This window comes from Eucyclogobius newberryi, unplaced genomic scaffold, assembly GCF_026437365.1.
Source record: "Eucyclogobius newberryi isolate DKJ021-1_F unplaced genomic scaffold, fEucNew1.0.hap1 SCAF_14, whole genome shotgun sequence".
Classification (NCBI taxonomy): Eukaryota; Metazoa; Chordata; class Actinopteri; order Gobiiformes; family Gobiidae; genus Eucyclogobius; species Eucyclogobius newberryi.
The window spans coordinates 34,947,700-34,969,215 of NW_027315768.1; the positions used below are offsets into that span (position 1 = coordinate 34,947,700).

The window sequence follows — 21,516 nt, forward strand, 5'->3', positions numbered from 1 at the left end:
AACAAACAAACAAACACAAACAAACAAACAAAATGAGCTTTTTACTTGTAGAAGATATTTTTTCCCGGATAGTGCTTTATTTCCTATGTCTTCTTAATGTTAACACTGGCCCCTGCTCCTCCCCCTGCTCCTCCCCCTGCTCCTCCCCCTGCTCCTCCCCCTGCTCCTCCCCCTGCTCCTCCTCCGTCGCACTGGCCCCTGCTCCTGCTAAAGCAGCTGCAGGTGGAAAACATCCTGCACTTCATGAACAGTTCAAGAGACGTTAAAGCAGCTGCAGGTGGAGAACATTCTGCGCTTCATGAACAGTTCAAGAGACGTTAAAGCGGCTGCAGGTGGAGAACATCCTGCACTTTATGAACAGTTCAAGAGACGTTAAAGCGGCTGCAGGTGGAGAACATCCTGCGCTTCATGAACAGTTCAAGAGACGTTAAAGCAGCTGCAGGTGGAGAACATCCTGCGCTTCATGAACAGTTCAAGAGACGTTAAAGCAGCTGCAGGTGGAGAACATTCTGCGCTTTATGAACAGTTCAAGAGACGTTAAAGCAGCTGCAGGTGGAGAACATTCTGCGCTTTATGAACAGTTCAAGAGACGTTAAAGCAGCTGCAGGTGGAGAACATTCTGCGCTTTATGAACAGTTCAAGAGACGTTAAAGCAGCTGCAGGTGGAGAACATCCTGCGCTTTATGAACAGTTCAAGAGACGTTAAAGCAGCTGCAGGTAGAGAACATCCTGCGCTTCATGAACAGTTCAAGAGACGTTAAAGCAGCTGCAGGTGGAGAACATCCTGCGCTTCATGAACAGTTCAAGAGACGTTAAAGCAGCTGCAGGTGGAGAACATCCTGCGCTTTATGAACAGTTCAAGAGACGTTAAAGCAGCTACAGGTAGAGAACATCCTGCGCTTCATGAACAGTTCAAGAGACGTTAAAGCAGCTGCAGGTGGAGAACATCCTGCGCTTCATGAACAGTTCAAGAGACGTTAAAGCGGCTGCAGGTGGAAAACATCCTGCGCTTCATGAACAGTTCAAGAGACGTTAAAGCAGATGCAGGTGGAGAACATCCTGCGCTTTATGAACTGTTCAAGAGACGTTAAAGCGGCTGCAGGTGGAGAACATCCTGCGCTTCATGAACAGTTCAAGAGACGTTAAAGCAGCTGCAGGTAGAGAACATCCTGCGCTTCATGAACAGTTCAAGAGACGTTAAAGCAGCTGCAGGTGGAGAACATTCTGCGCTTTATGAACAGTTCAAGAGACGTTAAAGCAGCTGCAGGTGGAGAACATCCTGCGCTTCATGAACAGTTCAAGAGACGTTAAAGCAGCTGCAGAAGAAGATAAAACACCAAAGAAGAAGAAGATAAAACACCAAAGAAGAAGAAGATAAAACACCAAAGAAGAAGACGAAGGGGCTGCCAATCGCCATTAAAAGTAACACAGCAACAGAGTCTGAGGACTACGAAACGTCTGAGGAATAAAGTCTGGCGGTAATGCAACACTCGGATGCCAACCGCCATAAAACAACAACAACAACAACAACAGCTGCAGGTAGAGAACATCCTGCGCTTCATGAACAGTTCAAGAGACGTTAAAGCAGCTGCAGGTGGAGAACATCCTGCGCTTTATGAACAGTTCAAGAGACGTTAAAGCAGCTACAGGTAGAGAACATCCTGCGCTTCATGAACAGTTCAAGAGACGTTAAAGCAGCTGCAGGTGGAGAACATCCTGCGCTTTATGAACAGTTCAAGAGACGTTAAAGCAGCTACAGGTAGAGAACATCCTGCGCTTCATGAACAGTTCAAGAGACGTTAAAGCAGCTGCAGGTGGAGAACATCCTGCGCTTCATGAACAGTTCAAGAGACGTTAAAGCGGCTGCAGGTGGAAAACATCCTGCGCTTCATGAACAGTTCAAGAGACGTTAAAGCAGATGCAGGTGGAGAACATCCTGCGCTTTGTGAACTGTTCAAGAGACGTTAAAGCGGCTGCAGGTGGAGAACATCCTGCGCTTCATGAACAGTTCAAGAGACGTTAAAGCAGCTGCAGGTAGAGAACATCCTGCGCTTCATGAACAGTTCAAGAGACGTTAAAGCAGCTGCAGGTGGAGAACATCCTGCGCTTCATGAACAGTTCACGAGACGTTAAAGCAGCTGCAGGTGGAGAACATCCTGCGCTTCATGAACAGTTCAAGAGACGTTAAAGCAGCTGCAGGTGGAGAACATCCTGCGCTTTATGAACAGTTCAAGAGACGTTAAAGCAGCTACAGGTAGAGAACATCCTGCGCTTCATGAACAGTTCAAGAGACGTTAAAGCAGCTGCAGGTGGAGAACATCCTGCGCTTCATGAACAGTTCAAGAGACGTTAAAGCGGCTGCAGGTGGAAAACATCCTGCGCTTCATGAACAGTTCAAGAGACGTTAAAGCGGATGCAGGTGGAGAACATCCTGCGCTTTGTGAACTGTTCAAGAGACGTTAAAGCGGCTGCAGGTGGAGAACATCCTGCGCTTCATGAACAGTTCAAGAGACGTTAAAGCAGCTGCAGGTAGAGAACATCCTGCGCTTCATGAACAGTTCAAGAGACGTTAAAGCAGCTGCAGGTGGAGAACATCCTGCGCTTCATGAACAGTTCAAGAGACGTTAAAGCAGCTGCAGGTGGAGAACATCCTGCGCTTCATGAACAGTTCAAGAGACGTTAAAGCGGCTGCAGGTGGAAAACATCCTGCGCTTCATGAACAGTTCAAGAGACGTTAAAGCAGATGCAGGTGGAGAACATCCTGCGCTTTGTGAACTGTTCAAGAGACGTTAAAGCGGCTGCAGGTGGAGAACATCCTGCGCTTCATGAACAGTTCAAGAGACGTTAAAGCAGCTGCAGGTGGAGAACATCCTGCGCTTCATGAACAGTTCACGAGACGTTAAAGCAGCTGCAGGTGGAGAACATCCTGCGCTTCATGAACAGTTCAAGAGACGTTAAAGCAGCTGCAGGTGGAGAACATCCTGCGCTTTATGAACAGTTCAAGAGACGTTAAAGCAGCTACAGGTAGAGAACATCCTGCGCTTCATGAACAGTTCAAGAGACGTTAAAGCAGCTGCAGGTGGAGAACATCCTGCGCTTCATGAACAGTTCAAGAGACGTTAAAGCGGCTGCAGGTGGAAAACATCCTGCGCTTCATGAACAGTTCAAGAGACGTTAAAGCAGATGCAGGTGGAGAACATCCTGCGCTTTGTGAACTGTTCAAGAGACGTTAAAGCGGCTGCAGGTGGAGAACATCCTGCGCTTCATGAACAGTTCAAGAGACGTTAAAGCAGCTGCAGGTAGAGAACATCCTGCGCTTCATGAACAGTTCAAGAGACGTTAAAGCAGCTGCAGGTGGAGAACATCCTGCGCTTCATGAACAGTTCAAGAGACGTTAAAGCAGCTGCAGGTGGAGAACATTCTGCGCTTTATGAACAGTTCAAGAGACGTTAAAGCAGCTGCAGGTGGAGAACATTCTGCGCTTTATGAACAGTTCAAGAGACGTTAAAGCAGCTGCAGGTGGAGAACATCCTGCGCTTCATGAACAGTTCAAGAGACGTTAAAGCAGCTGCAGGTAGAGAACATCCTGCGCTTCATGAACAGTTCAAGAGACGTTAAAGCAGCTGCAGGTGGAGAACATTCTGCGCTTTATGAACAGTTCAAGAGACGTTAAAGCAGCTGCAGGTAGAGAACATCCTGCGCTTCATGAACAGTTCACGAGACGTTAAAGCAGCTGCAGGTGGAGAACATCCTGCGCTTCATGAACAGTTCAAGAGACGTTAAAGCAGCTGCAGGTGGAGAACATCCTGCGATTTATGAACAGTTCAAGAGACGTTAAAGCAGCTGCAGGTAGAGAACATCCTGCGCTTCATGAACAGTTCAAGAGACGTTACAGCAGCTGCAGGTGGAGAACATCCTGCGCTTCATGAACAGTTCAAGAGACGTTAAAGCAGCTGCAGGTGGAGAACATCCTGCGCTTTATGAACAGTTCAAGAGACGTTAAAGCGGCTGCAGGTGGAGAACATCCTGCGCTTCATGAACAGTTCAAGAGACGTTAAAGCGGCTGCAGGTGGAGAACATCCTGCGCTTCATGAACAGTTCAAGAGACGTTAAAGCGGCTGCAGGTGGAGAATATCCTGCGCTTCATGAACAGTTCAAGAGACGTTAAAGCAGCTGCAGGTGGAGAACATCCTGCGCTTTATGAACTGTTCAAGAGACGTTAAAGCGGCTGCAGGTGGAGAACATCCTGCGCTTCATGAACAGTTCAAGAGACGTTAAAGCAGCTGCAGGTAGAGAACATCCTGCGCTTCATGAACAGTTCAAGAGACGTTAAAGCGGCTGCAGGTGGAAAACATCCTGCGCTTCATGAACTGTTCAAGAGACGTTAAAGCGGCTGCAGGTGGAGAACATCCTGCGCTTCATGAACAGTTCAAGAGACGTTAAAGCAGCTGCAGGTGGAGAACATCCTGCGCTTCATGAACAGTTCAAGAGACGTTAAAGCGGCTGCAGGTGGAAAACATCCTGCGCTTCATGAACTGTTCAAGAGACGTTAAAGCAGCTGCAGGTGGAGAACATCCTGCGCTTTATGAACTGTTCAAGAGACGTTAAAGCGGCTGCAGGTGGAGAACATCCTGCGCTTCATGAACAGTTCAAGAGACGTTAAAGCAGCTGCAGGTGGAAAACATCCTGTGCTTCATGAACAGTTCAAGAGACGTTAAAGCGGCTGCAGGTGGAGAACATCCTGCGCTTCATTAACAGTTCAAGAGACGTTAAAGCAGCTGCAGGTGGAGAACTTCCTGCGCTTTATGAACTGTTCAAGAGACGTTAAAGCGGCTAGAGGTGGAGAACATCCTGCGCTTCATGAACAGTTCAAGAGACGTTAAAGCAGCTGCAGGTAGAGAACATCCTGCGCTTCATGAACAGTTCAAGAGACGTTAAAGCAGCTGCAGGTAGAGAACATCCTGCGCTTCATGAACAGTTCAAGAGACGTTAAAGCGGCTGCAGGTGGAAAACATCTTGCGCTTCATGAACTGTTCAAGAGACGTTAAAGCGGCTGCAGGTGGAGAACATCCTGCGCTTCATGAACAGTTCAAGAGACGTTAAAGCAGCTGCAGGTGGAGAACATCCTGCGCTTCATGAACAGTTCAAGAGACGTTAAAGCGGCTGCAGGTGGAAAACATCCTGCGCTTCATGAACTGTTCAAGAGACGTTAAAGCAGCTGCAGGTGGAGAACATCCTGCGCTTTATGAACTGTTCAAGAGACGTTAAAGCAGCTGCAGGTGGAGAACATCCTGCGCTTTATGAACAGTTCAAGAGACGTTAAAGCAGCTGCAGGTGGAAAACATCCTGCGCTTCATGAACTGTTCAAGAGACGTTAAAGCAGCTGCAGGTGGAGAACAACCTGCGCTTTATGAACAGTTCAAGAGACGTTAAAGCAGCTGCAGGTGGAAAACATCCTGCGCTTCCTTAACTGTTCAACAGACGTTAAAGCAGCTGCAGGTAGAGAACATCCTGCGCTTCATGAACAGTTCAAGAGACGTTAAAGCAGATGCAGGTGGAGAACATCCTGCGCTTCATGAACAGTTCACGAGACGTTAAAGCAGCTGCAGGTGGAGAACATGCTGCGCTTTATGAACAGTTCAAGAGACGTTAAAGCAGCTGCAGGTGGAGAACATCCTGCGCTTTATGAACAGTTCAAGAGACGTTAAAGCAGCTGCAGGTGGAAAACATCCTGCGCTTCATGAACTGTTCAAGAGACGTTAAAGCAGCTGCAGGTGGAGAACAACCTGCGCTTTATGAACAGTTCAAGAGACGTTAAAGCAGCTGCAGGTGGAGAACATCCTGCGCTTCATGAACTGTTCAAGAGACGTTAAAGCAGCTGCAGGTGGAAAACATCCTGCGCTTCATGAACTGTTCAAGAGACGTTAAAGCAGCTGCAGGTAGAGAACATCCTGCGCTTCATGAACAGTTCAAGAGACGTTAAAGCAGATGCAGGTGGAGAACATCCTGCGCTTTATGAACTGTTCAAGAGACGTTAAAGCAGCTGCAGGTGGAGAACATGCTGCGCTTTATGAACAGTTCAAGAGACGTTAAAGCAGCTGCAGGAGGAAAACATCCTGCGCTTCATGAACAGTTCAAGAGACGTTAAAGCAGCTTTAGGTGGAGAACATCCTGCGCTTCATGAACAATTCAAGAGACGTTAAAGTAGCTGCAGGTAGAGAACATCCTGCGCTTCATGAACAGTTCAAGAGACGTTAAAGCAGCTGCAGGTGGAGAACATCCTGCGCTTTATGAACTGTTCAAGAGACGTTAAAGCGGCTAGAGGTGGAGAACATCCTGCGCTTCATGAACAGTTCAAGAGACGTTAAAGCAGCTGCAGGTGGAGAACATCCTGCGCTTTATGAACAGTTCAAGAGACGTTAAAGCGGCTGCAGGTGGAGAACATCCTGCGCTTCATGAACAGTTCAAGAGACGTTAAAGCGGCTGCAGGTGGAGAACATCCTGCGCTTCATGAACAGTTCAAGAGACGTTAAAGCGGCTGCAGGTGAAGAACATCCTGCGCTTCATGAACAGTTCAAGAGACGTTAAAGCAGCTGCAGGTGGAGAACATCCTGCGCTTTATGAACTGTTCAAGAGACGTTAAAGCGGCTGCAGGTGGAGAACATCCTGCGCTTCATGAACAGTTCAAGAGACGTTAAAGCAGCTGCAGGTAGAGAACATCCTGCGCTTCATGAACAGTTCAAGAGACGTTAAAGCAGCTTTAGGTGGAGAACATCCTGCGCTTCATGAACAATTCAAGAGACGTTAAAGTAGCTGCAGGTAGAGAACATCCTGCGCTTCATGAACAGTTCAAGAGACGTTAAAGCAGCTGCAGGTGGAGAACATCCTGCGCTTTATGAACTGTTCAAGAGACGTTAAAGCGGCTAGAGGTGGAGAACATCCTGCGCTTCATGAACAGTTCAAGAGACGTTAAAGCAGCTGCAGGTGGAGAACATCCTGCGCTTTATGAACAGTTCAAGAGACGTTAAAGCGGCTGCAGGTGGAGAACATCCTGCGCTTCATGAACAGTTCAAGAGACGTTAAAGCGGCTGCAGGTGGAGAACATCCTGCGCTTCATGAACAGTTCAAGAGACGTTAAAGCGGCTGCAGGTGAAGAACATCCTGCGCTTCATGAACAGTTCAAGAGACGTTAAAGCAGCTGCAGGTGGAGAACATCCTGCGCTTTATGAACTGTTCAAGAGACGTTAAAGCGGCTGCAGGTGGAGAACATCCTGCGCTTCATGAACAGTTCAAGAGACGTTAAAGCAGCTGCAGGTAGAGAACATCCTGCGCTTCATGAACAGTTCAAGAGACGTTAAAGCGGCTGCAGGTGGAAAACATCCTGCGCTTCATGAACTGTTCAAGAGACGTTAAAGCAGCTGCAGGTGGAGAACATCCTGCGCTTTATGAACTGTTCAAGAGACGTTAAAGCAGCTGCAGGTGGAGAACATCCTGCGCTTCATGAACAGTTCAAGAGACGTTAAAGCGGCTGCAGGTGGAAAACATCCTGCGCTTCATGAACAGTTCAAGAGACGTTAAAGCAGCTGCAGGTGGAGAACATCCTGCGCTTTATGAACTGTTCAAGAGACGTTAAAGCGGCTGCAGGTGGAGAACATCCTGCGCTTCATGAACAGTTCAAGAGACGTTAAAGCAGCTGCAGGTGGAGAACATCCTGCGCTTCATGAACAGTTCAAGAGACGTTAAAGCGGCTGCAGGTGGAAAACATCCTGCGCTTCATGAACTGTTCAAGAGACGTTAAAGCAGCTGCAGGTGGAGAACATCCTGCGCTTTATGAACTGTTCAAGAGACGTTAAAGCAGCTGCAGGTGGAGAACATCCTGCGCTTTATGAACAGTTCAAGAGACGTTAAAGCAGCTGCAGGTGGAAAACATCCTGCGCTTCATGAACTGTTCAAGAGACGTTAAAGCAGCTGCAGGTGGAGAACAACCTGCGCTTTATGAACAGTTCAAGAGACGTTAAAGCAGCTGCAGGTGGAAAACATCCTGCGCTTCCTGAACTGTTCAACAGACGTTAAAGCAGCTGCAGGTAGAGAACATCCTGCGCTTCATGAACAGTTCAAGAGACGTTAAAGCAGATGCAGGTGGAGAACATCCTGCGCTTTATGAACTGTTCAAGAGACGTTAAAGCAGCTGCAGGTGGAGAACATGCTGCGCTTTATGAACAGTTCAAGAGACGTTAAAGCAGCTGCAGGTGGAGAACATCCTGCGCTTTATGAACAGTTCAAGAGACGTTAAAGCAGCTGCAGGTGGAAAACATCCTGCGCTTCATGAACTGTTCAAGAGACGTTAAAGCAGCTGCAGGTGGAGAACAACCTGCGCTTTATGAACAGTTCAAGAGACGTTAAAGCAGCTGCAGGTGGAGAACATCCTGCGCTTCATGAACTGTTCAAGAGACGTTAAAGCAGCTGCAGGTGGAAAACATCCTGCGCTTCATGAACTGTTCAAGAGACGTTAAAGCAGCTGCAGGTAGAGAACATCCTGCGCTTCATGAACAGTTCAAGAGACGTTAAAGCAGATGCAGGTGGAGAACATCCTGCGCTTTATGAACTGTTCAAGAGACGTTAAAGCAGCTGCAGGTGGAGAACATGCTGCGCTTTATGAACAGTTCAAGAGACGTTAAAGCAGCTGCAGGAGGAAAACATCCTGCGCTTCATGAACAGTTCAAGAGACGTTAAAGCAGCTTTAGGTGGAGAACATCCTGCGCTTCATGAACAATTCAAGAGACGTTAAAGTAGCTGCAGGTAGAGAACATCCTGCGCTTCATGAACAGTTCAAGAGACGTTAAAGCAGCTGCAGGTGGAGAACATCCTGCGCTTTATGAACTGTTCAAGAGACGTTAAAGCGGCTAGAGGTGGAGAACATCCTGCGCTTCATGAACAGTTCAAGAGACGTTAAAGCAGCTGCAGGTAGAGAACATCCTGCGCTTCATGAACAGTTCAAGAGACGTTAAAGCAGCTGCAGGTAGAGAACATCCTGCGCTTCATGAACAGTTCAAGAGACGTTAAAGCGGCTGCAGGTGGAAAACATCTTGCGCTTCATGAACTGTTCAAGAGACGTTAAAGCGGCTGCAGGTGGAGAACATCCTGCGCTTCATGAACAGTTCAAGAGACGTTAAAGCAGCTGCAGGTGGAGAACATCCTGCGCTTCATGAACAGTTCAAGAGACGTTAAAGCGGCTGCAGGTGGAAAACATCCTGCGCTTCATGAACTGTTCAAGAGACGTTAAAGCAGCTGCAGGTGGAGAACATCCTGTGCTTTATGAACAGTTCAAGAGACGTTAAAGCAGCTGCAGGTGGAGAACATCCTGCGCTTTATGAACAGTTCAAGAGACGTTAAAGCAGCTGCAGGTGGAAAACATCCTGCGCTTCATGAACTGTTCAAGAGACGTTAAAGCAGCTGCAGGTGGAGAACAACCTGCGCTTTATGAACAGTTCAAGAGACGTTAAAGCAGCTGCAGGTGGAAAACATCCTGCGCTTCATGAACTGTTCAAGAGACGTTAAAGCAGCTGCAGGTAGAGAACATCCTGCGCTTCATGAACAGTTCAAGAGACGTTAAAGCAGATGCAGGTGGAGAACATCCTGCGCTTTATGAACTGTTCAAGAGACGTTAAAGCAGCTGCAGGTGGAGAACATGCTGCGCTTTATGAACAGTTCAAGAGACGTTAAAGCAGCTGCAGGAGGAAAACATCCTGCGCTTCATGAACAGTTCAAGAGACGTTAAAGCAGCTTTAGGTGGAGAACATCCTGCGCTTCATGAACAATTCAAGAGACGTTAAAGTAGCTGCAGGTAGAGAACATCCTGCGCTTCATGAACAGTTCAAGAGACGTTAAAGCAGCTGCAGGTGGAGAACATCCTGCGCTTTATGAACAGTTCAAGAGACGTTAAAGCAGCTGCAGGTGGAGAACATCCTGCGCTTCATGAACAGTTCAAGAGACGTTAAAGCAGCTGCAGGTGGAGAACATCCTGCGCTTCATGAACAGTTCAAGAGACGTTAAAGCAGAGGTCTCAAGCTAGTTCTGATGTCCTGAACTGAAGTTTTAACCTCTCACTGTTTCTTTTTGTCGCTCAAAATAGAATCGATTTCCACACTCGCCTTATTATTGATTAGTGTCTGATTCGTGATACTTTGGACAGTCGTACGCAGTTGTTTCTATTCTTATTAGTCATTAAAATCCTCCAAAAACATCCTTTATAATATTGCAGAAGTGAACCACAAGGAACGTCAGGTTAAACGTCACATTTCCCGAAAACGCAATTTTATTTCCGATTTTTCTAAATATTTTGCCAGTTTGTCTCCCAGTTTGTCTGACCATTTTTGTCAAGTTTATAATTCTACTTCCTGGTTGGACGTGAGCACAAATATGACATAGGTGGTTCCACAGCTGTTACCACAGCAACCAGACTGTAAACAAATGCCAAACTCCACATAAATGGCACAAACAGTTCTGATCTGACTCAATAATACCATAAAACACCTTTATTTAGTCCAACCATGGTTTAACCGGTTTCTGTGTCGCACACTGATGACATCACAGAGGGACTCAGCTCCACTTCCTCATTTTAAACTCGTATTTTTCAAACGTCCTTCAGAAACTGCAACTTAATATTAAAATATTGTGTATTTTGGTGAATTCTGGCGTTTGGTTTGGTGTTTCTGCTGATGAGCCGGTGGTCCAGACTCAGGGGGGTCGTGTCGTCGTGCCTCGCCCCCTGCCCCGGTGCTTTGTGTCCCGTCGCCGAGCGGAGGGTGGGCCATTGCCGAGCGGAGGGTGGGCCGAACGGAGGGTGGGCCATTGCCGAGCGGAGGGTGGGCCGATTGGAGGGTGGGCCGTCGCCGAGCGGAGAGTGGGCCGCATGCAAACAAGGGACGGATTTCCATAAACTCACGACGAACCGACGCTGAAATATTCACCAGAACTTTGACTCTTTTTGTCTAAAGTTCTTTGCATTTAGAAACAAACGCTGCTTTTGTAACGACGAGGCAGTGATGCATTATTCAGGCTTTGTAACGTTTCCGTGGGGATGTCATTGTGTCGCTTCATCAGGCCAAGTTACAGACCAGATCCGTGGAGAGGAGACTCTTGTTTGAGGTAGAAACATATGCAAATAAATAAAATTAAAATAGAGTTGTTTTTTTGCCCTTAACAATAATATGTTGGCAAAATGTACACTGGAAACATCACACTGTGGTCTCAGATGGTCCCAGATATTCCCATGTGGTCCAGATAGTCCCAGGTGGTCCCAAGAGGTCCTAGGTAGTCTCAGATGGTCCCAAGTGGTCTCATATGGTCCCAAGTGGTCCCAGATAGTCAATGTTTGACCACTTATTTTAAGTGGTCAAACATCAAAGATTTGGTCAAATTCTATGATTATATCTTCTATATTTGAGAGTTTTAACATTTCCTGCTTTTGTCTGAAAAAAACATTCAAAAAGCGTCACATTTTTGAGAAACACTGAGTCGGAGTAAACGACTGAACACTTTGGTTAAAACATGACATGTCGAGGCTAAAGTTTAAAGGCACAGTACGTGGCTTATTCACATAAATGTTTATTGATACGCACTGTCCCTGAAACTGTGGAGACCTGGAGGAGGGTCACTTCCTGCTTGTTTCCATGGAAATGTCGTTTTTTGAGCTATAATATTCCACAGTGGCATAAAACGTCTGAGAATGTTCTGAAGTCTGCTTTTTTACTCTCAATTTCCACAGAATTATGCGGCTGACTTTTCCACCTCCTTTAAAGTCCAAACGTTCTCTCTGAGGCATTAGATGAAGCTTCAGTAATAACTACATTCACTTCTTGCTTCTGGGTTTGCTCTTTGTTCTGCACATTCCTCCAAATCTCCTTCAAATCCCCGCTCTGATTGGACCATTTTCTGCGCCTGTCATTTTGTCCCACAGCAGCTCCCATCCCGTTCCCCCCGCGACGGTAAACAAACCGGAGAGCGCTAGGCTAATGCTAATGAGCGGAGACAATGACGCTTCCACAAAAACAGCGCCGGGTCAGCGTTGTGTAGGTGAAACGAGCGGGTTTAAAGGAGCCGAGAGTCCCGCGAGCCGCTTCACAAAGGCTCAAGAGTTTGGGCAGACATCCGGAGGGGGAAGTAATTGGACCCTCGACTTAACCGCCGCAAACTTAAAGAGTCTTTGTTCTGGAAGAGGTATAACGTCTGTCAACAATGAGGAGGCCTGTGTTTTGAGCAATAAAACACCTGAAATGAAAAATGAATAATCCAAGTCCTTCTGCTGCCAGCAGAGGGAGCTCTGAGTCAGTTCTTGACGTGGGAAACGCCTGAGCGAGAGAAAGCAGTTTGCGTAGTTTTTAAGGTATTTTAAGTTTTAAAACATGAGACGCCAATGTGCAACATGACGACACAGAGATGGTCCGTTTGCCGAATGTCTCAACCCTCTCGCTCTCCTCATTTCACTTTACTGCTGCCTTCATTTGTCCAATTAAACCTTCAGCCCAGAAAATAGTTTTTGAATTTGATTTGATCTATTATTATTATTATTATTATTATTATTATTATTATCATCATCATCGTTTTTATTATTATATGTGTTGTTGTTGTGCTAATAATAATAATAAAGGTTTTTTTTCTAAATTTAAGTATAAAAAATATATATAAGAAAATATAAAAAATACAAAACAAATGTATTAAAATATATTAAAAAGATTTAAACAAAATAAATAACACAGTTATAAAAAATAAATACATGAATCAAAACAAAAAGTCAATTTGGTATGTTGCAAAGAGTGTTATAAAAACTTTAATGACAAAACACTGAATCAAACGCTAACCCTGAGTGCGAGAGGGAGGTGGGTCCTCTCAGCTGGAGGTGGGTCCTCTCAGCTGGAGGTGGGTCCTCTCAGCTGGAGGTGGGTCCTCTCAGCTGGAGGTGGGTCCTCTCAGCTGGAGGTGGGTCCTCTCAGCTGCCCCGGTTTGTCTTTGGTGCAGGAAAAAGGCAGAATACTCAGCGGAGAACGCCTCATGCTCCTGCACTAACCGCATTACACTAATCAGGTTAAAAGAGTGAGCGAGACTCGGAGAATGAAGCGTCTGCAGCAGCGTTTCCATGTGGCGCTCCAACACGACAACAGAGCCACAACAGAGCCACAACAGAGCCACAACAGAGCCACAACAGAGCCACAACAGAGCCACAACAGAGCCACAACAGAGCCACACAACAGAGCCAAAACAGAGCCACAACAGACCCACACAACAGACCCACAAAAGACCTTGAAATGACCTTTCCAGCTTTGGAACACTAACACTTCCTCATTCTTGTCCAGCTTTAGGCCTGTGACTATGATGAGTTCCCTCCACCAAACGTTTTAACCAGAGCAAACCAACCAAGAGCTCAGAGCAACCCAGAGTTAAATGTCTGACTTATTTTAATAAAACATGTGAAAAAAGCCTGAGTATGAGCCAAGGTAAAGGCCCCCTCGTCTCTGTTGACGGTCTGCGTTTCGCTTCCTGATTTCGATGGCTTCGTTGTCCTTGTGTGCTTCTGTTCCTGCTTTCCTTGTGTTTTCCTGGTCCATGATGTGATTGACCTCTTTACAACGGTCAGATTCTGCAGGTCAGATTTTCTTGTGTTGCTTTCTGGTCGTCCTGGTGAGCTTTTGTTTTGAAGTAATACATAATTAAACCTGAGGCCGGTTGTCGATCGATATTCTTAAAACCAGGGGGTAAACAGTTCATTTCTTTTCCTCTTACTACGTGTCCATGAACAAGACACTTAATACAATACTAATACAAACTATGGCCCAGGGGTCAAATGTGGCTCATGAATTGGCCCAAATGATCTTTTTAATGGAAATGTATAAACCTCCACCATCATAACCTCATATTTTGGTTCCATGTAGACATTGACCGATATGAGTTTTTACAGGGCCAGTGCTCAGATTGACTGTTTGGAATCCAGAGAAACCATGGAAGATCAACCAATATTCCTGTTACGTACCTAATATCGGCCAACGGATCGGTCTATCTCTGGTTCCAAAGTCTGAATAAAGGTGGTTTGGTCCAACATGATGGACGACCACCAGACTATGGCCCTCTTCCATATGTGGCCCTCACTCAAAAAAGAGTTTGGACACCTCGGATTCAAACAAATTAAAGAAATACATCTAAGTGTAGTAGCTTGCAAAAGTAAAAGTACTAACATATTGATGTTTCATTTCAAAGTACTCTTGCAGTAAGTACTTTTGCAGCAAGTACTCTTGCAGTAAGTACTTTTGCAGCAAGTACTCTTGCAGTAAGTACTCTTGTAGTAAGTACTCTTGTAGTAAGTACTCTTGCAGTAAGTACTCGTGCAGAAAGTACTCTTGCAGTAAGTACTTTTGCAGCAAGTACTCTTGCAGTAAGTACTCCTGCAGTAAGTACACTTGCAGTAAGGGCTCTTGCAGTAAGTACTCTTGAAGTAAGTACTATTGCAGTAATTACTCTTGCAGTAAGTACTCTTGCAGTAAGTACTCGTGCAGAAAGTACTTTTGCAGTAAGTACTCGTGCTGTAAGTACTCTTGCAGTAAGTACTCTTGCAGTAAGGGCTCTTGCAGTAAGTACTCTTGCAGAAATTACTCTTGCAGTAATTATTTTTGCAGTAAGTACACTTGCAGTAAGGGCTCTTGCAGTAAGTACACTTGCAGTAAGGGCTCTTGCAGTAAGTTCTCTTGAAGTAAGTACTATTGCAGTGATTACTCTTGCAGTAAGTACTCTTGAAGTAAGTACTATTGCAGTAATTACTCTTGCAGTAAGTACACTTGCAGTAAGGGCTCTTGCAGTAAGTACTCTTGCAGTAAGTACTCTTGCAGTAAGTACTCTTGCAGTAATTATTTTTGCAGTAAGTACACTTGCAGTAAGGGCTTTTGCAGTAAGTACTCTTGAAGTAAGTACTATTGCAGTAATTACTCTTGCAGTAAGTACACTTGCAGTAAGGGCTCTTGCAGTAAGTACTCTTGAAGTAAGTACTATTGCAGCAAGTACTCTTGCAGTAAGTACACTTGCAGTAAGGGCTCTTGCAGTAAGTACACTTGCAGTAAGTACACTTGCAGTAAGGGCTCTTGCAGCAAGTACACTTGCAGTAAGTACACTTGCAGTAAGTACACTTGCAGTAAGTACACTTGCAGTAAGTACACTTGCAGTAAGTACACTAGCAGTAAGTACACTTGCAGTAAGGGCTCTTGGGGCTTTTCTCTTCATATGGTCTGTACTTGCCCTTGAGCTGCAGATTGCATGGATTTCACATATTGAATTCCTCTACAATATGGCCGCCATATGTCCACACGGCCAGAGCATGCTAATGGTTAGCACATGGCACCTGCAGCTCAGGCTAACGGCTACGTCCTGACGCTAACACATGGTTGGACTTACATAAGTTATGCCATCGGTGAGTAAATACCACTGTTACATGAGAACTATAAAGTTATAAAGTTACGAAGTTAACTGTAAAGTACATATGGCAGTTTTGGGTCGTCCAAATAAGCAGCTGTGGGCTTAAGGGCTTATTTCGACTTATTAATTCAACTACATGGACAACTGAAAAAGTTTTTTGGGTCTTAAGCAATGTTTTTTTCATGCGTCCTTTAAAAGTTACTAAGAAGCAAACAGACTCATTCAGTCTCTGCTCTACCGGTATTTGCTGTATCGTTTGTACAATATTAGCCTCAGGCACTAAATGTAATTGTTATGCAAGTTAATAGATCTATGTCAGGTTTGAACCATTTTCAAAATCTGACTTAATCTGGTTTATTTGTCTCTGTCATACATTTAAATGATCGTTTTACACCAGTCGAGCAGGCATTTGTGGAGGAAACATTGAAAAATCTGTAGAAAATGACAGGAAGTGACATCACACCAAGATCACACCTCGTTCCAGTCAAAGTATATGCGGAATTTACACAAAGAAACAACTTTTTTTGAAGCTCTAAACATCAATTCAACAAAATAAAGTCGCTCTCATATATTTGTATTTGTCAAATTAAATAAAGTGACATTAGATGAGTTTTTAGCCCAGTGTTGGAAAATTCAAAATATATTTATCTTTACTGCATTTTAGTTCGCTGAGTCATCCGACCTGTAGGGGGCGCTTTAAGCCTATGCTAGCAAATGTTAGTTTTTACTTTATTGTTATAAGGATTAGAATAAGGTTTAGGATCAGTTCATTTGGTTAAGGTTTGGGCTTTGGGACAGGTTAGCTATCCAGGAAGTAAAGCTAGTGTTCTGCTAGCATGCTAACGGAGTCTGCTCTGGCCTTTTTGTCACTACATGGGATTCTTGTTTTTGTCTAGATGTGTTACCATGTGAGCTGTGAACTGAATCTAGATTTGAAAATGTGACTTGTAGAATCATTCTGTCTTGTCTTTCAATATTCAAACTGCACACATCCAAACATGCTAACAGCTAACGTCTTCCATATCTCTCAAAAATCTGAAATAACAGACCATGACACGATAACAGACCGTTCGCATTTGACCCGTTTTGCCCTTGAAAGGTGTATTTCTCCTGTAAATCCAGCAGATGGCTCTTCTAATGTGTTTTCTGCGTTTGCGTGTTTAGCCCGAGGAGCTGGAGGTGCTGCATTCACACACATTCAGACAGAAGAGTTTCAAGAAGTCCAAACTGTGCAGCGTGTGCAACCAGAGCATCCTCCAGGACGGCCTCGTCTGCAGAGGTCAGTGAACGCAACACGCCTCACATACGGTTTATACAGAGTGTCCGCGCACCACAGCGCCATCTCTGAAGCTAAGCAGAGTGGGGCCTGGTTAGTGCTTGGATGGAAGACTTTAGGGAAAACCGGATGTCACAGTGAAGCGGAGGTCAAACGTGCTATTGTACTTTATGACTTTTAAAAAAAACTATCAACCAAACAAAAGGTTGAAATATGATTATTTTATTTATTTTATTTATTTTATTTATTTTATTTATTTTATTTATTTTATTTATTTTATTTATTTTATTTATTTTATTTGTTTATTGTATTTATTGTATTTATTGTATTTATTGTATTTATTGTATTTACTGTATTTATTTTGTTTATTTGATTATTTAGCTTCAGTTTTGGCTTCGCCTTGTTAGTTTTTAGCTGTTGTGTTAATTATATTCAACAGTTTGAACCAATGGGCAACACGTCTGAGTTGCGTTCATGGCACGGGGGCTCGTTAGTATTAATATTGATTTTAATTTGAAGATAAAATATTTGTTACTGAAGTGTCACCATTTCATTATGTTTTGCTTTTGGGGGGATATTAAAATGATTCAGAAATAGTTATACAATTAGGCAAAACATTAGAACACAAAAATATAAATTAGTCAAAAATACAAAAAACTTTAATATGTGACTATGGGTCTGTAATTGTTAATGGTGTCAAAAACGCCAATTTGCACCAATTTAAACGTTCTTACTGCCACTGTGAGCCGGTTATTTTACACAGATAAGGATGCACGAGTGAAGTGTGATCTTATTCTACCCTTTTTGTTGCTATTTTGTCCACATATACACTTTATGTACACGTATGTACTTTTCTGTAGTGAAATACTGCGAGCTTGTACTCTTTGATCAGATATTTGGCCCGATCACATTTGAGACGTTATGCCGGCCCCACACCACGGCCCCTTTTAGTCTCTCAAAATCAAATCATCCAAATAATATCTTCTATCTTACCGTAAGCGGCGCTCTGATTGGCCGAGCTCTGGTGGTCCTGAAGAAAGCTGTTCTGAAGTTGAGCATGTGCCAAAAATGACACGCGTATGAATATTAAAGGCGCAATGGACGATTTTTCGGCGATTTGAGAACTCAGGCAGAAGTGCACATAAGATAAGATAAGATAAGATAATCCATTAATATCCACACAAGGGGAAATGTCGTTTTTACAACGCAAAAGAAACAGGAGGAAAGGACAGATTATAGGAAGTTTAAAAAACACACTCTTAATAGAACTCTTGGGAAATAAAATAAGATAGATAAATAAAAAATAAAAAGATAAAGATAATAAAAATAAAATAACGATATAGAATAAAATAAAGTAAAAATAGCTGGCACAAGACTAGGTAATAGGTAATACTATTAGCAGGTAAGTAAACAGTATAAAAACAAAATAGAACACTCTTATTTACAGGTATTGCACATGGTTACATCAGTATTGCACATGGTTACATCAGTATTGCACATGTTCAGGGCTAGCAGTGTTTGTTATAAAGTCTGACAGCAGCAGAACAAAGACCTGCGAAACCTTTCTTTCACACAGCGAAGGTGGATCAGTCTCTCACTGAAGCTGCTCTCCAGAGTGGACAGAGTGTCCTGCAGGGGACAGAGTGTCCTGCAGGGGGTGACACTCATGGTCAAGCATAGATGTGAATCTAGCCAGGACCCTTCTGTCCCCCACCTCCTGCATCATGCCATATTATATATTATATGCCACTCCCCCGTGCACATGCCACTCCCCCTTGCACATGCCACTCCCCTGTGCACATGCCACTCCCCCTTGCACATGCCACTCCCCCGTGCGGACTGATACAACACGCACGTGCGTTTGTTTATTAGCGCGACGGATCGCATCGCATCTCTCGTCTCCCGTAGATTTCCGTCTTCTTCTGAGTCAGCTCGAACTGTCTTTCTCCGTCTTCATTTTGTCCTGTACACTGAGGGAACTATATTATGATAGATCAATGCGCTTAGACACGCGGAAACGTGCTGCTCATGGGGACGAGCCACACGCGGCTGCAGGTGAGCGGTAGGTGCGTTTTATGATTGATACGTGGCAGGACTAATCGACAGTTCACGCCACGAGGAAATAAGACTCAGTTTGGGGCCAAAAAAATCGTCCATTCAACCTTTAAAGATGGAAAATCAACTACACAACGGCCATCAAATAAGCATTAGATTGACATATCCCATGGTAATGCTTAGCTGCTTTTTGTTGCCAAGGCTGTCGAAAGGAAACGGACGAACCGGCCCAATAGATGGCACTATCGTAGCAGTGCTGTTTGACTTTATGTGAATGAGATCGGCGGTGTCGTGCATCAATCAACCCATGGAATGTGAATGTATTGGCCCTTAAAATTTAAATATATACAGCACTATAATCCAGCAGCAGTACTAGTTTGAACCATCATAGTTTGAACAGAAATAGTTTGAACAGTCATAGTTTGAACAGTCATAGTTTGTATTTTGAGCGAGTTATACAAAAGCTCGTCTGAACCACATTCTAACTCAATATTGTGTTTAATAAATCATTTTTTCTCATGATTTGGTTCTACACACTATTGTATGCTTACATATTAATATCATGTAAATACTAGTATTTACATGATATTAATAAGTACATAAATGATCACCATATTTTTCTAATTTTTCTTGATATTTTCCCCCCCAATATTGTTCAAATTAGTATCTAGTTTTGATTATAATATTAGTTTGTTAGCATTGATAAAAAAAAAAAAAAAAAGAACTACCACAAAAAGTCTTTTCAAACTTTTATTAGTGAAAAATAAAAGGCACAAATTAGATCCTGAACTGTGGAGAACAAAAGTTGTTTTATTTGAGTTTAGGGAAATGTGCAGTGGATCCAGTATTAAACCAGACTCCAGCGTAAAGAGAGTGAGTGAAAGTGGTCTGGACTCTGTGGAGGAGGCTCGTGGTACTTTCAGAGACGCTGTAAAAGGCCAAAACCCCTGCACTGTGGTCCAGGTAAACCCCGATTCTGTACGAGACCGGACCTGAGATCTGGGACTCGACTGAGTTAAACCGAAATGAAGGATCGGATTTGTTACAGAATAAGGCCCAGGATTTATCATTGTATCCAAATACACATTCAGTAGAGCCACCTTTTCTCTGAATATCTCTGTATGAAACTGCTATATAAACCCACGTCCCGCTCCACTCCACCTCCCAGTAACATCGGCCCGTCAGACTCTCTCTGCTCAGGACCTGACCCCAGTGACTGAATCTGTCTGAATGATCAGGATAACTCTGGTCTTCAGTCATACGTGTTACTCTTCTGTTTCCATCAGACAGAGACAGTTTGGTGTGAGCTGTGTTTGGGTCCAGAGTGATTTCTGTATAATATTGTAAGAAGTCCTCTCTGGAGCTGGGTTCAGCTGGTGACAGTAAAACCTGGACTGGACTCAGAGTGAGCTGGAGTTTGTCCCTGAGCGCTGACACAGCTCTGGTCACGTCCTCAAAGTAGCTCCGGGGCCCTGTCTGAATCCTGGCTGGCTCTGTGCTCTGTGTGTCTGTGGACAGTGAAGCGTAGAGCTGTAGAAACTGGTTATGATCCGGAGTGAGGGACAGTGTTTCCAGCTCAGAGATGCTCCTCTTCAGCTCAGTCACGTCCTGCTGCAGTTGGTCCTGGAGCTCTTGGACTCGGCTCAGTTGGGTCTGCTCCTGGGAGAGGATCTGCTGCTCCACTTCAGAGCCTCTTTTCTCCAGGAGAAGGACCATGTCTCTGAAGCTGTCCCTGCTGCGCTGCACTGCTGTCTGGGCAGAGCTGCTGATGTCCTGGGCCTCCTCCTGTTTGAGCCTCTTCAGGTCTGTGTCTTTGTCCTGGAGGCTCTGGAGCAGCAGGGCCCTCCTGGCCGGCAGCTCTGCCTGCCTCTGGGCCCTCTCTGAGGCAGAGGACACTATGTAGTGGCCCTTGTGCTGGTCCAAACAGAGAGAGCAGATGTTCTGCTGGTCGGTGCGGCAAAAGATTTCCATCAGTTTTTGGTGTTGGGAGCAGATGTTTTCCTGGAGCTTGTGGGACGGCGCCACCAGCTGGTGTTTCTGTAACGCTGCAGCATCATAATGAGGCTGGAGGTGGCTCTCACAGTATGAAGCCAAACACTGCAGACAGGACTGGACAGCTTTCATCTTCCTCCCAGTGCACACATCACAGGACACATCCTGAGGTCCGGCATAGCAGCGGTCAGCAGGGGGCGCTGTGAGCCCAGACTTCTTCAGCTGTTCTATTAAAGCTGCTAACATGATGCTTTTGATGAGGACAGGCCTGAGGCTGAATCTCTGGCGACACTCAGGACAGCTGTAGAGCTGCTCCTCGTCCTCTTGGTCCCAGTGGTGTTGGACACAGTTCCTGCAGTAGCTGTGTCCACAGGGAATAGTCACCAGATCCTTCAATAGATCCAAAGACACGGGACAAAGTGTGATTTCTGCACCATCTCTCCTGGATCAGAGCGACTCAGAGATAAGACGTTGACAAAAAAGGAACTGAAGAGTGAGAGCAGTGGGAGGAGCCAGGCCACACCCGCAGCTCTGTGTAGATCTGAGGAGGAAGCAGGAAGCACCGAGCAGCAACACTTTAAAGACACACAGATTTTCTGCCAAAATGTTTGTATCATTTAGAAGTTGTTTTTGAAAGAAATATCCAAAGTGAAAACCAATAAATGTCACACAGACTTAGTTTCATCTGGTAACGGTCCAACAAACTCAAGTGTCTGGCTGCAGACCTCAATCCAGAG

At 44.8% G+C, this 21,516-nt stretch overlaps 2 protein-coding genes across 2 annotated transcripts in view; one reads left to right on the plus strand and one right to left on the minus strand.

The window, feature by feature from the left end:
• The window catches only part of LOC140360027 (tensin-1-like), a 204,157-nt gene that overhangs the window by 22,381 nt on the left and 160,260 nt on the right, over positions 1-21,516 (plus strand). Inside the window, exon 2 of the mRNA XM_072445325.1 lies at positions 16,621-16,735. Within this exon, the coding sequence (XP_072301426.1) occupies positions 16,621-16,735 (115 nt within the window). The remainder of the gene's footprint in view (positions 1-16,620; positions 16,736-21,516) is intronic.
• LOC140360030 (tripartite motif-containing protein 16-like) lies at positions 19,513-21,169 on the minus strand. The gene has a single exon (XM_072445329.1). It carries the CDS (start codon positions 21,023-21,025, stop codon positions 19,598-19,600), a length of 1,428 nt encoding a protein of 475 aa, XP_072301430.1. The 5' UTR covers positions 21,026-21,169; the 3' UTR covers positions 19,513-19,597.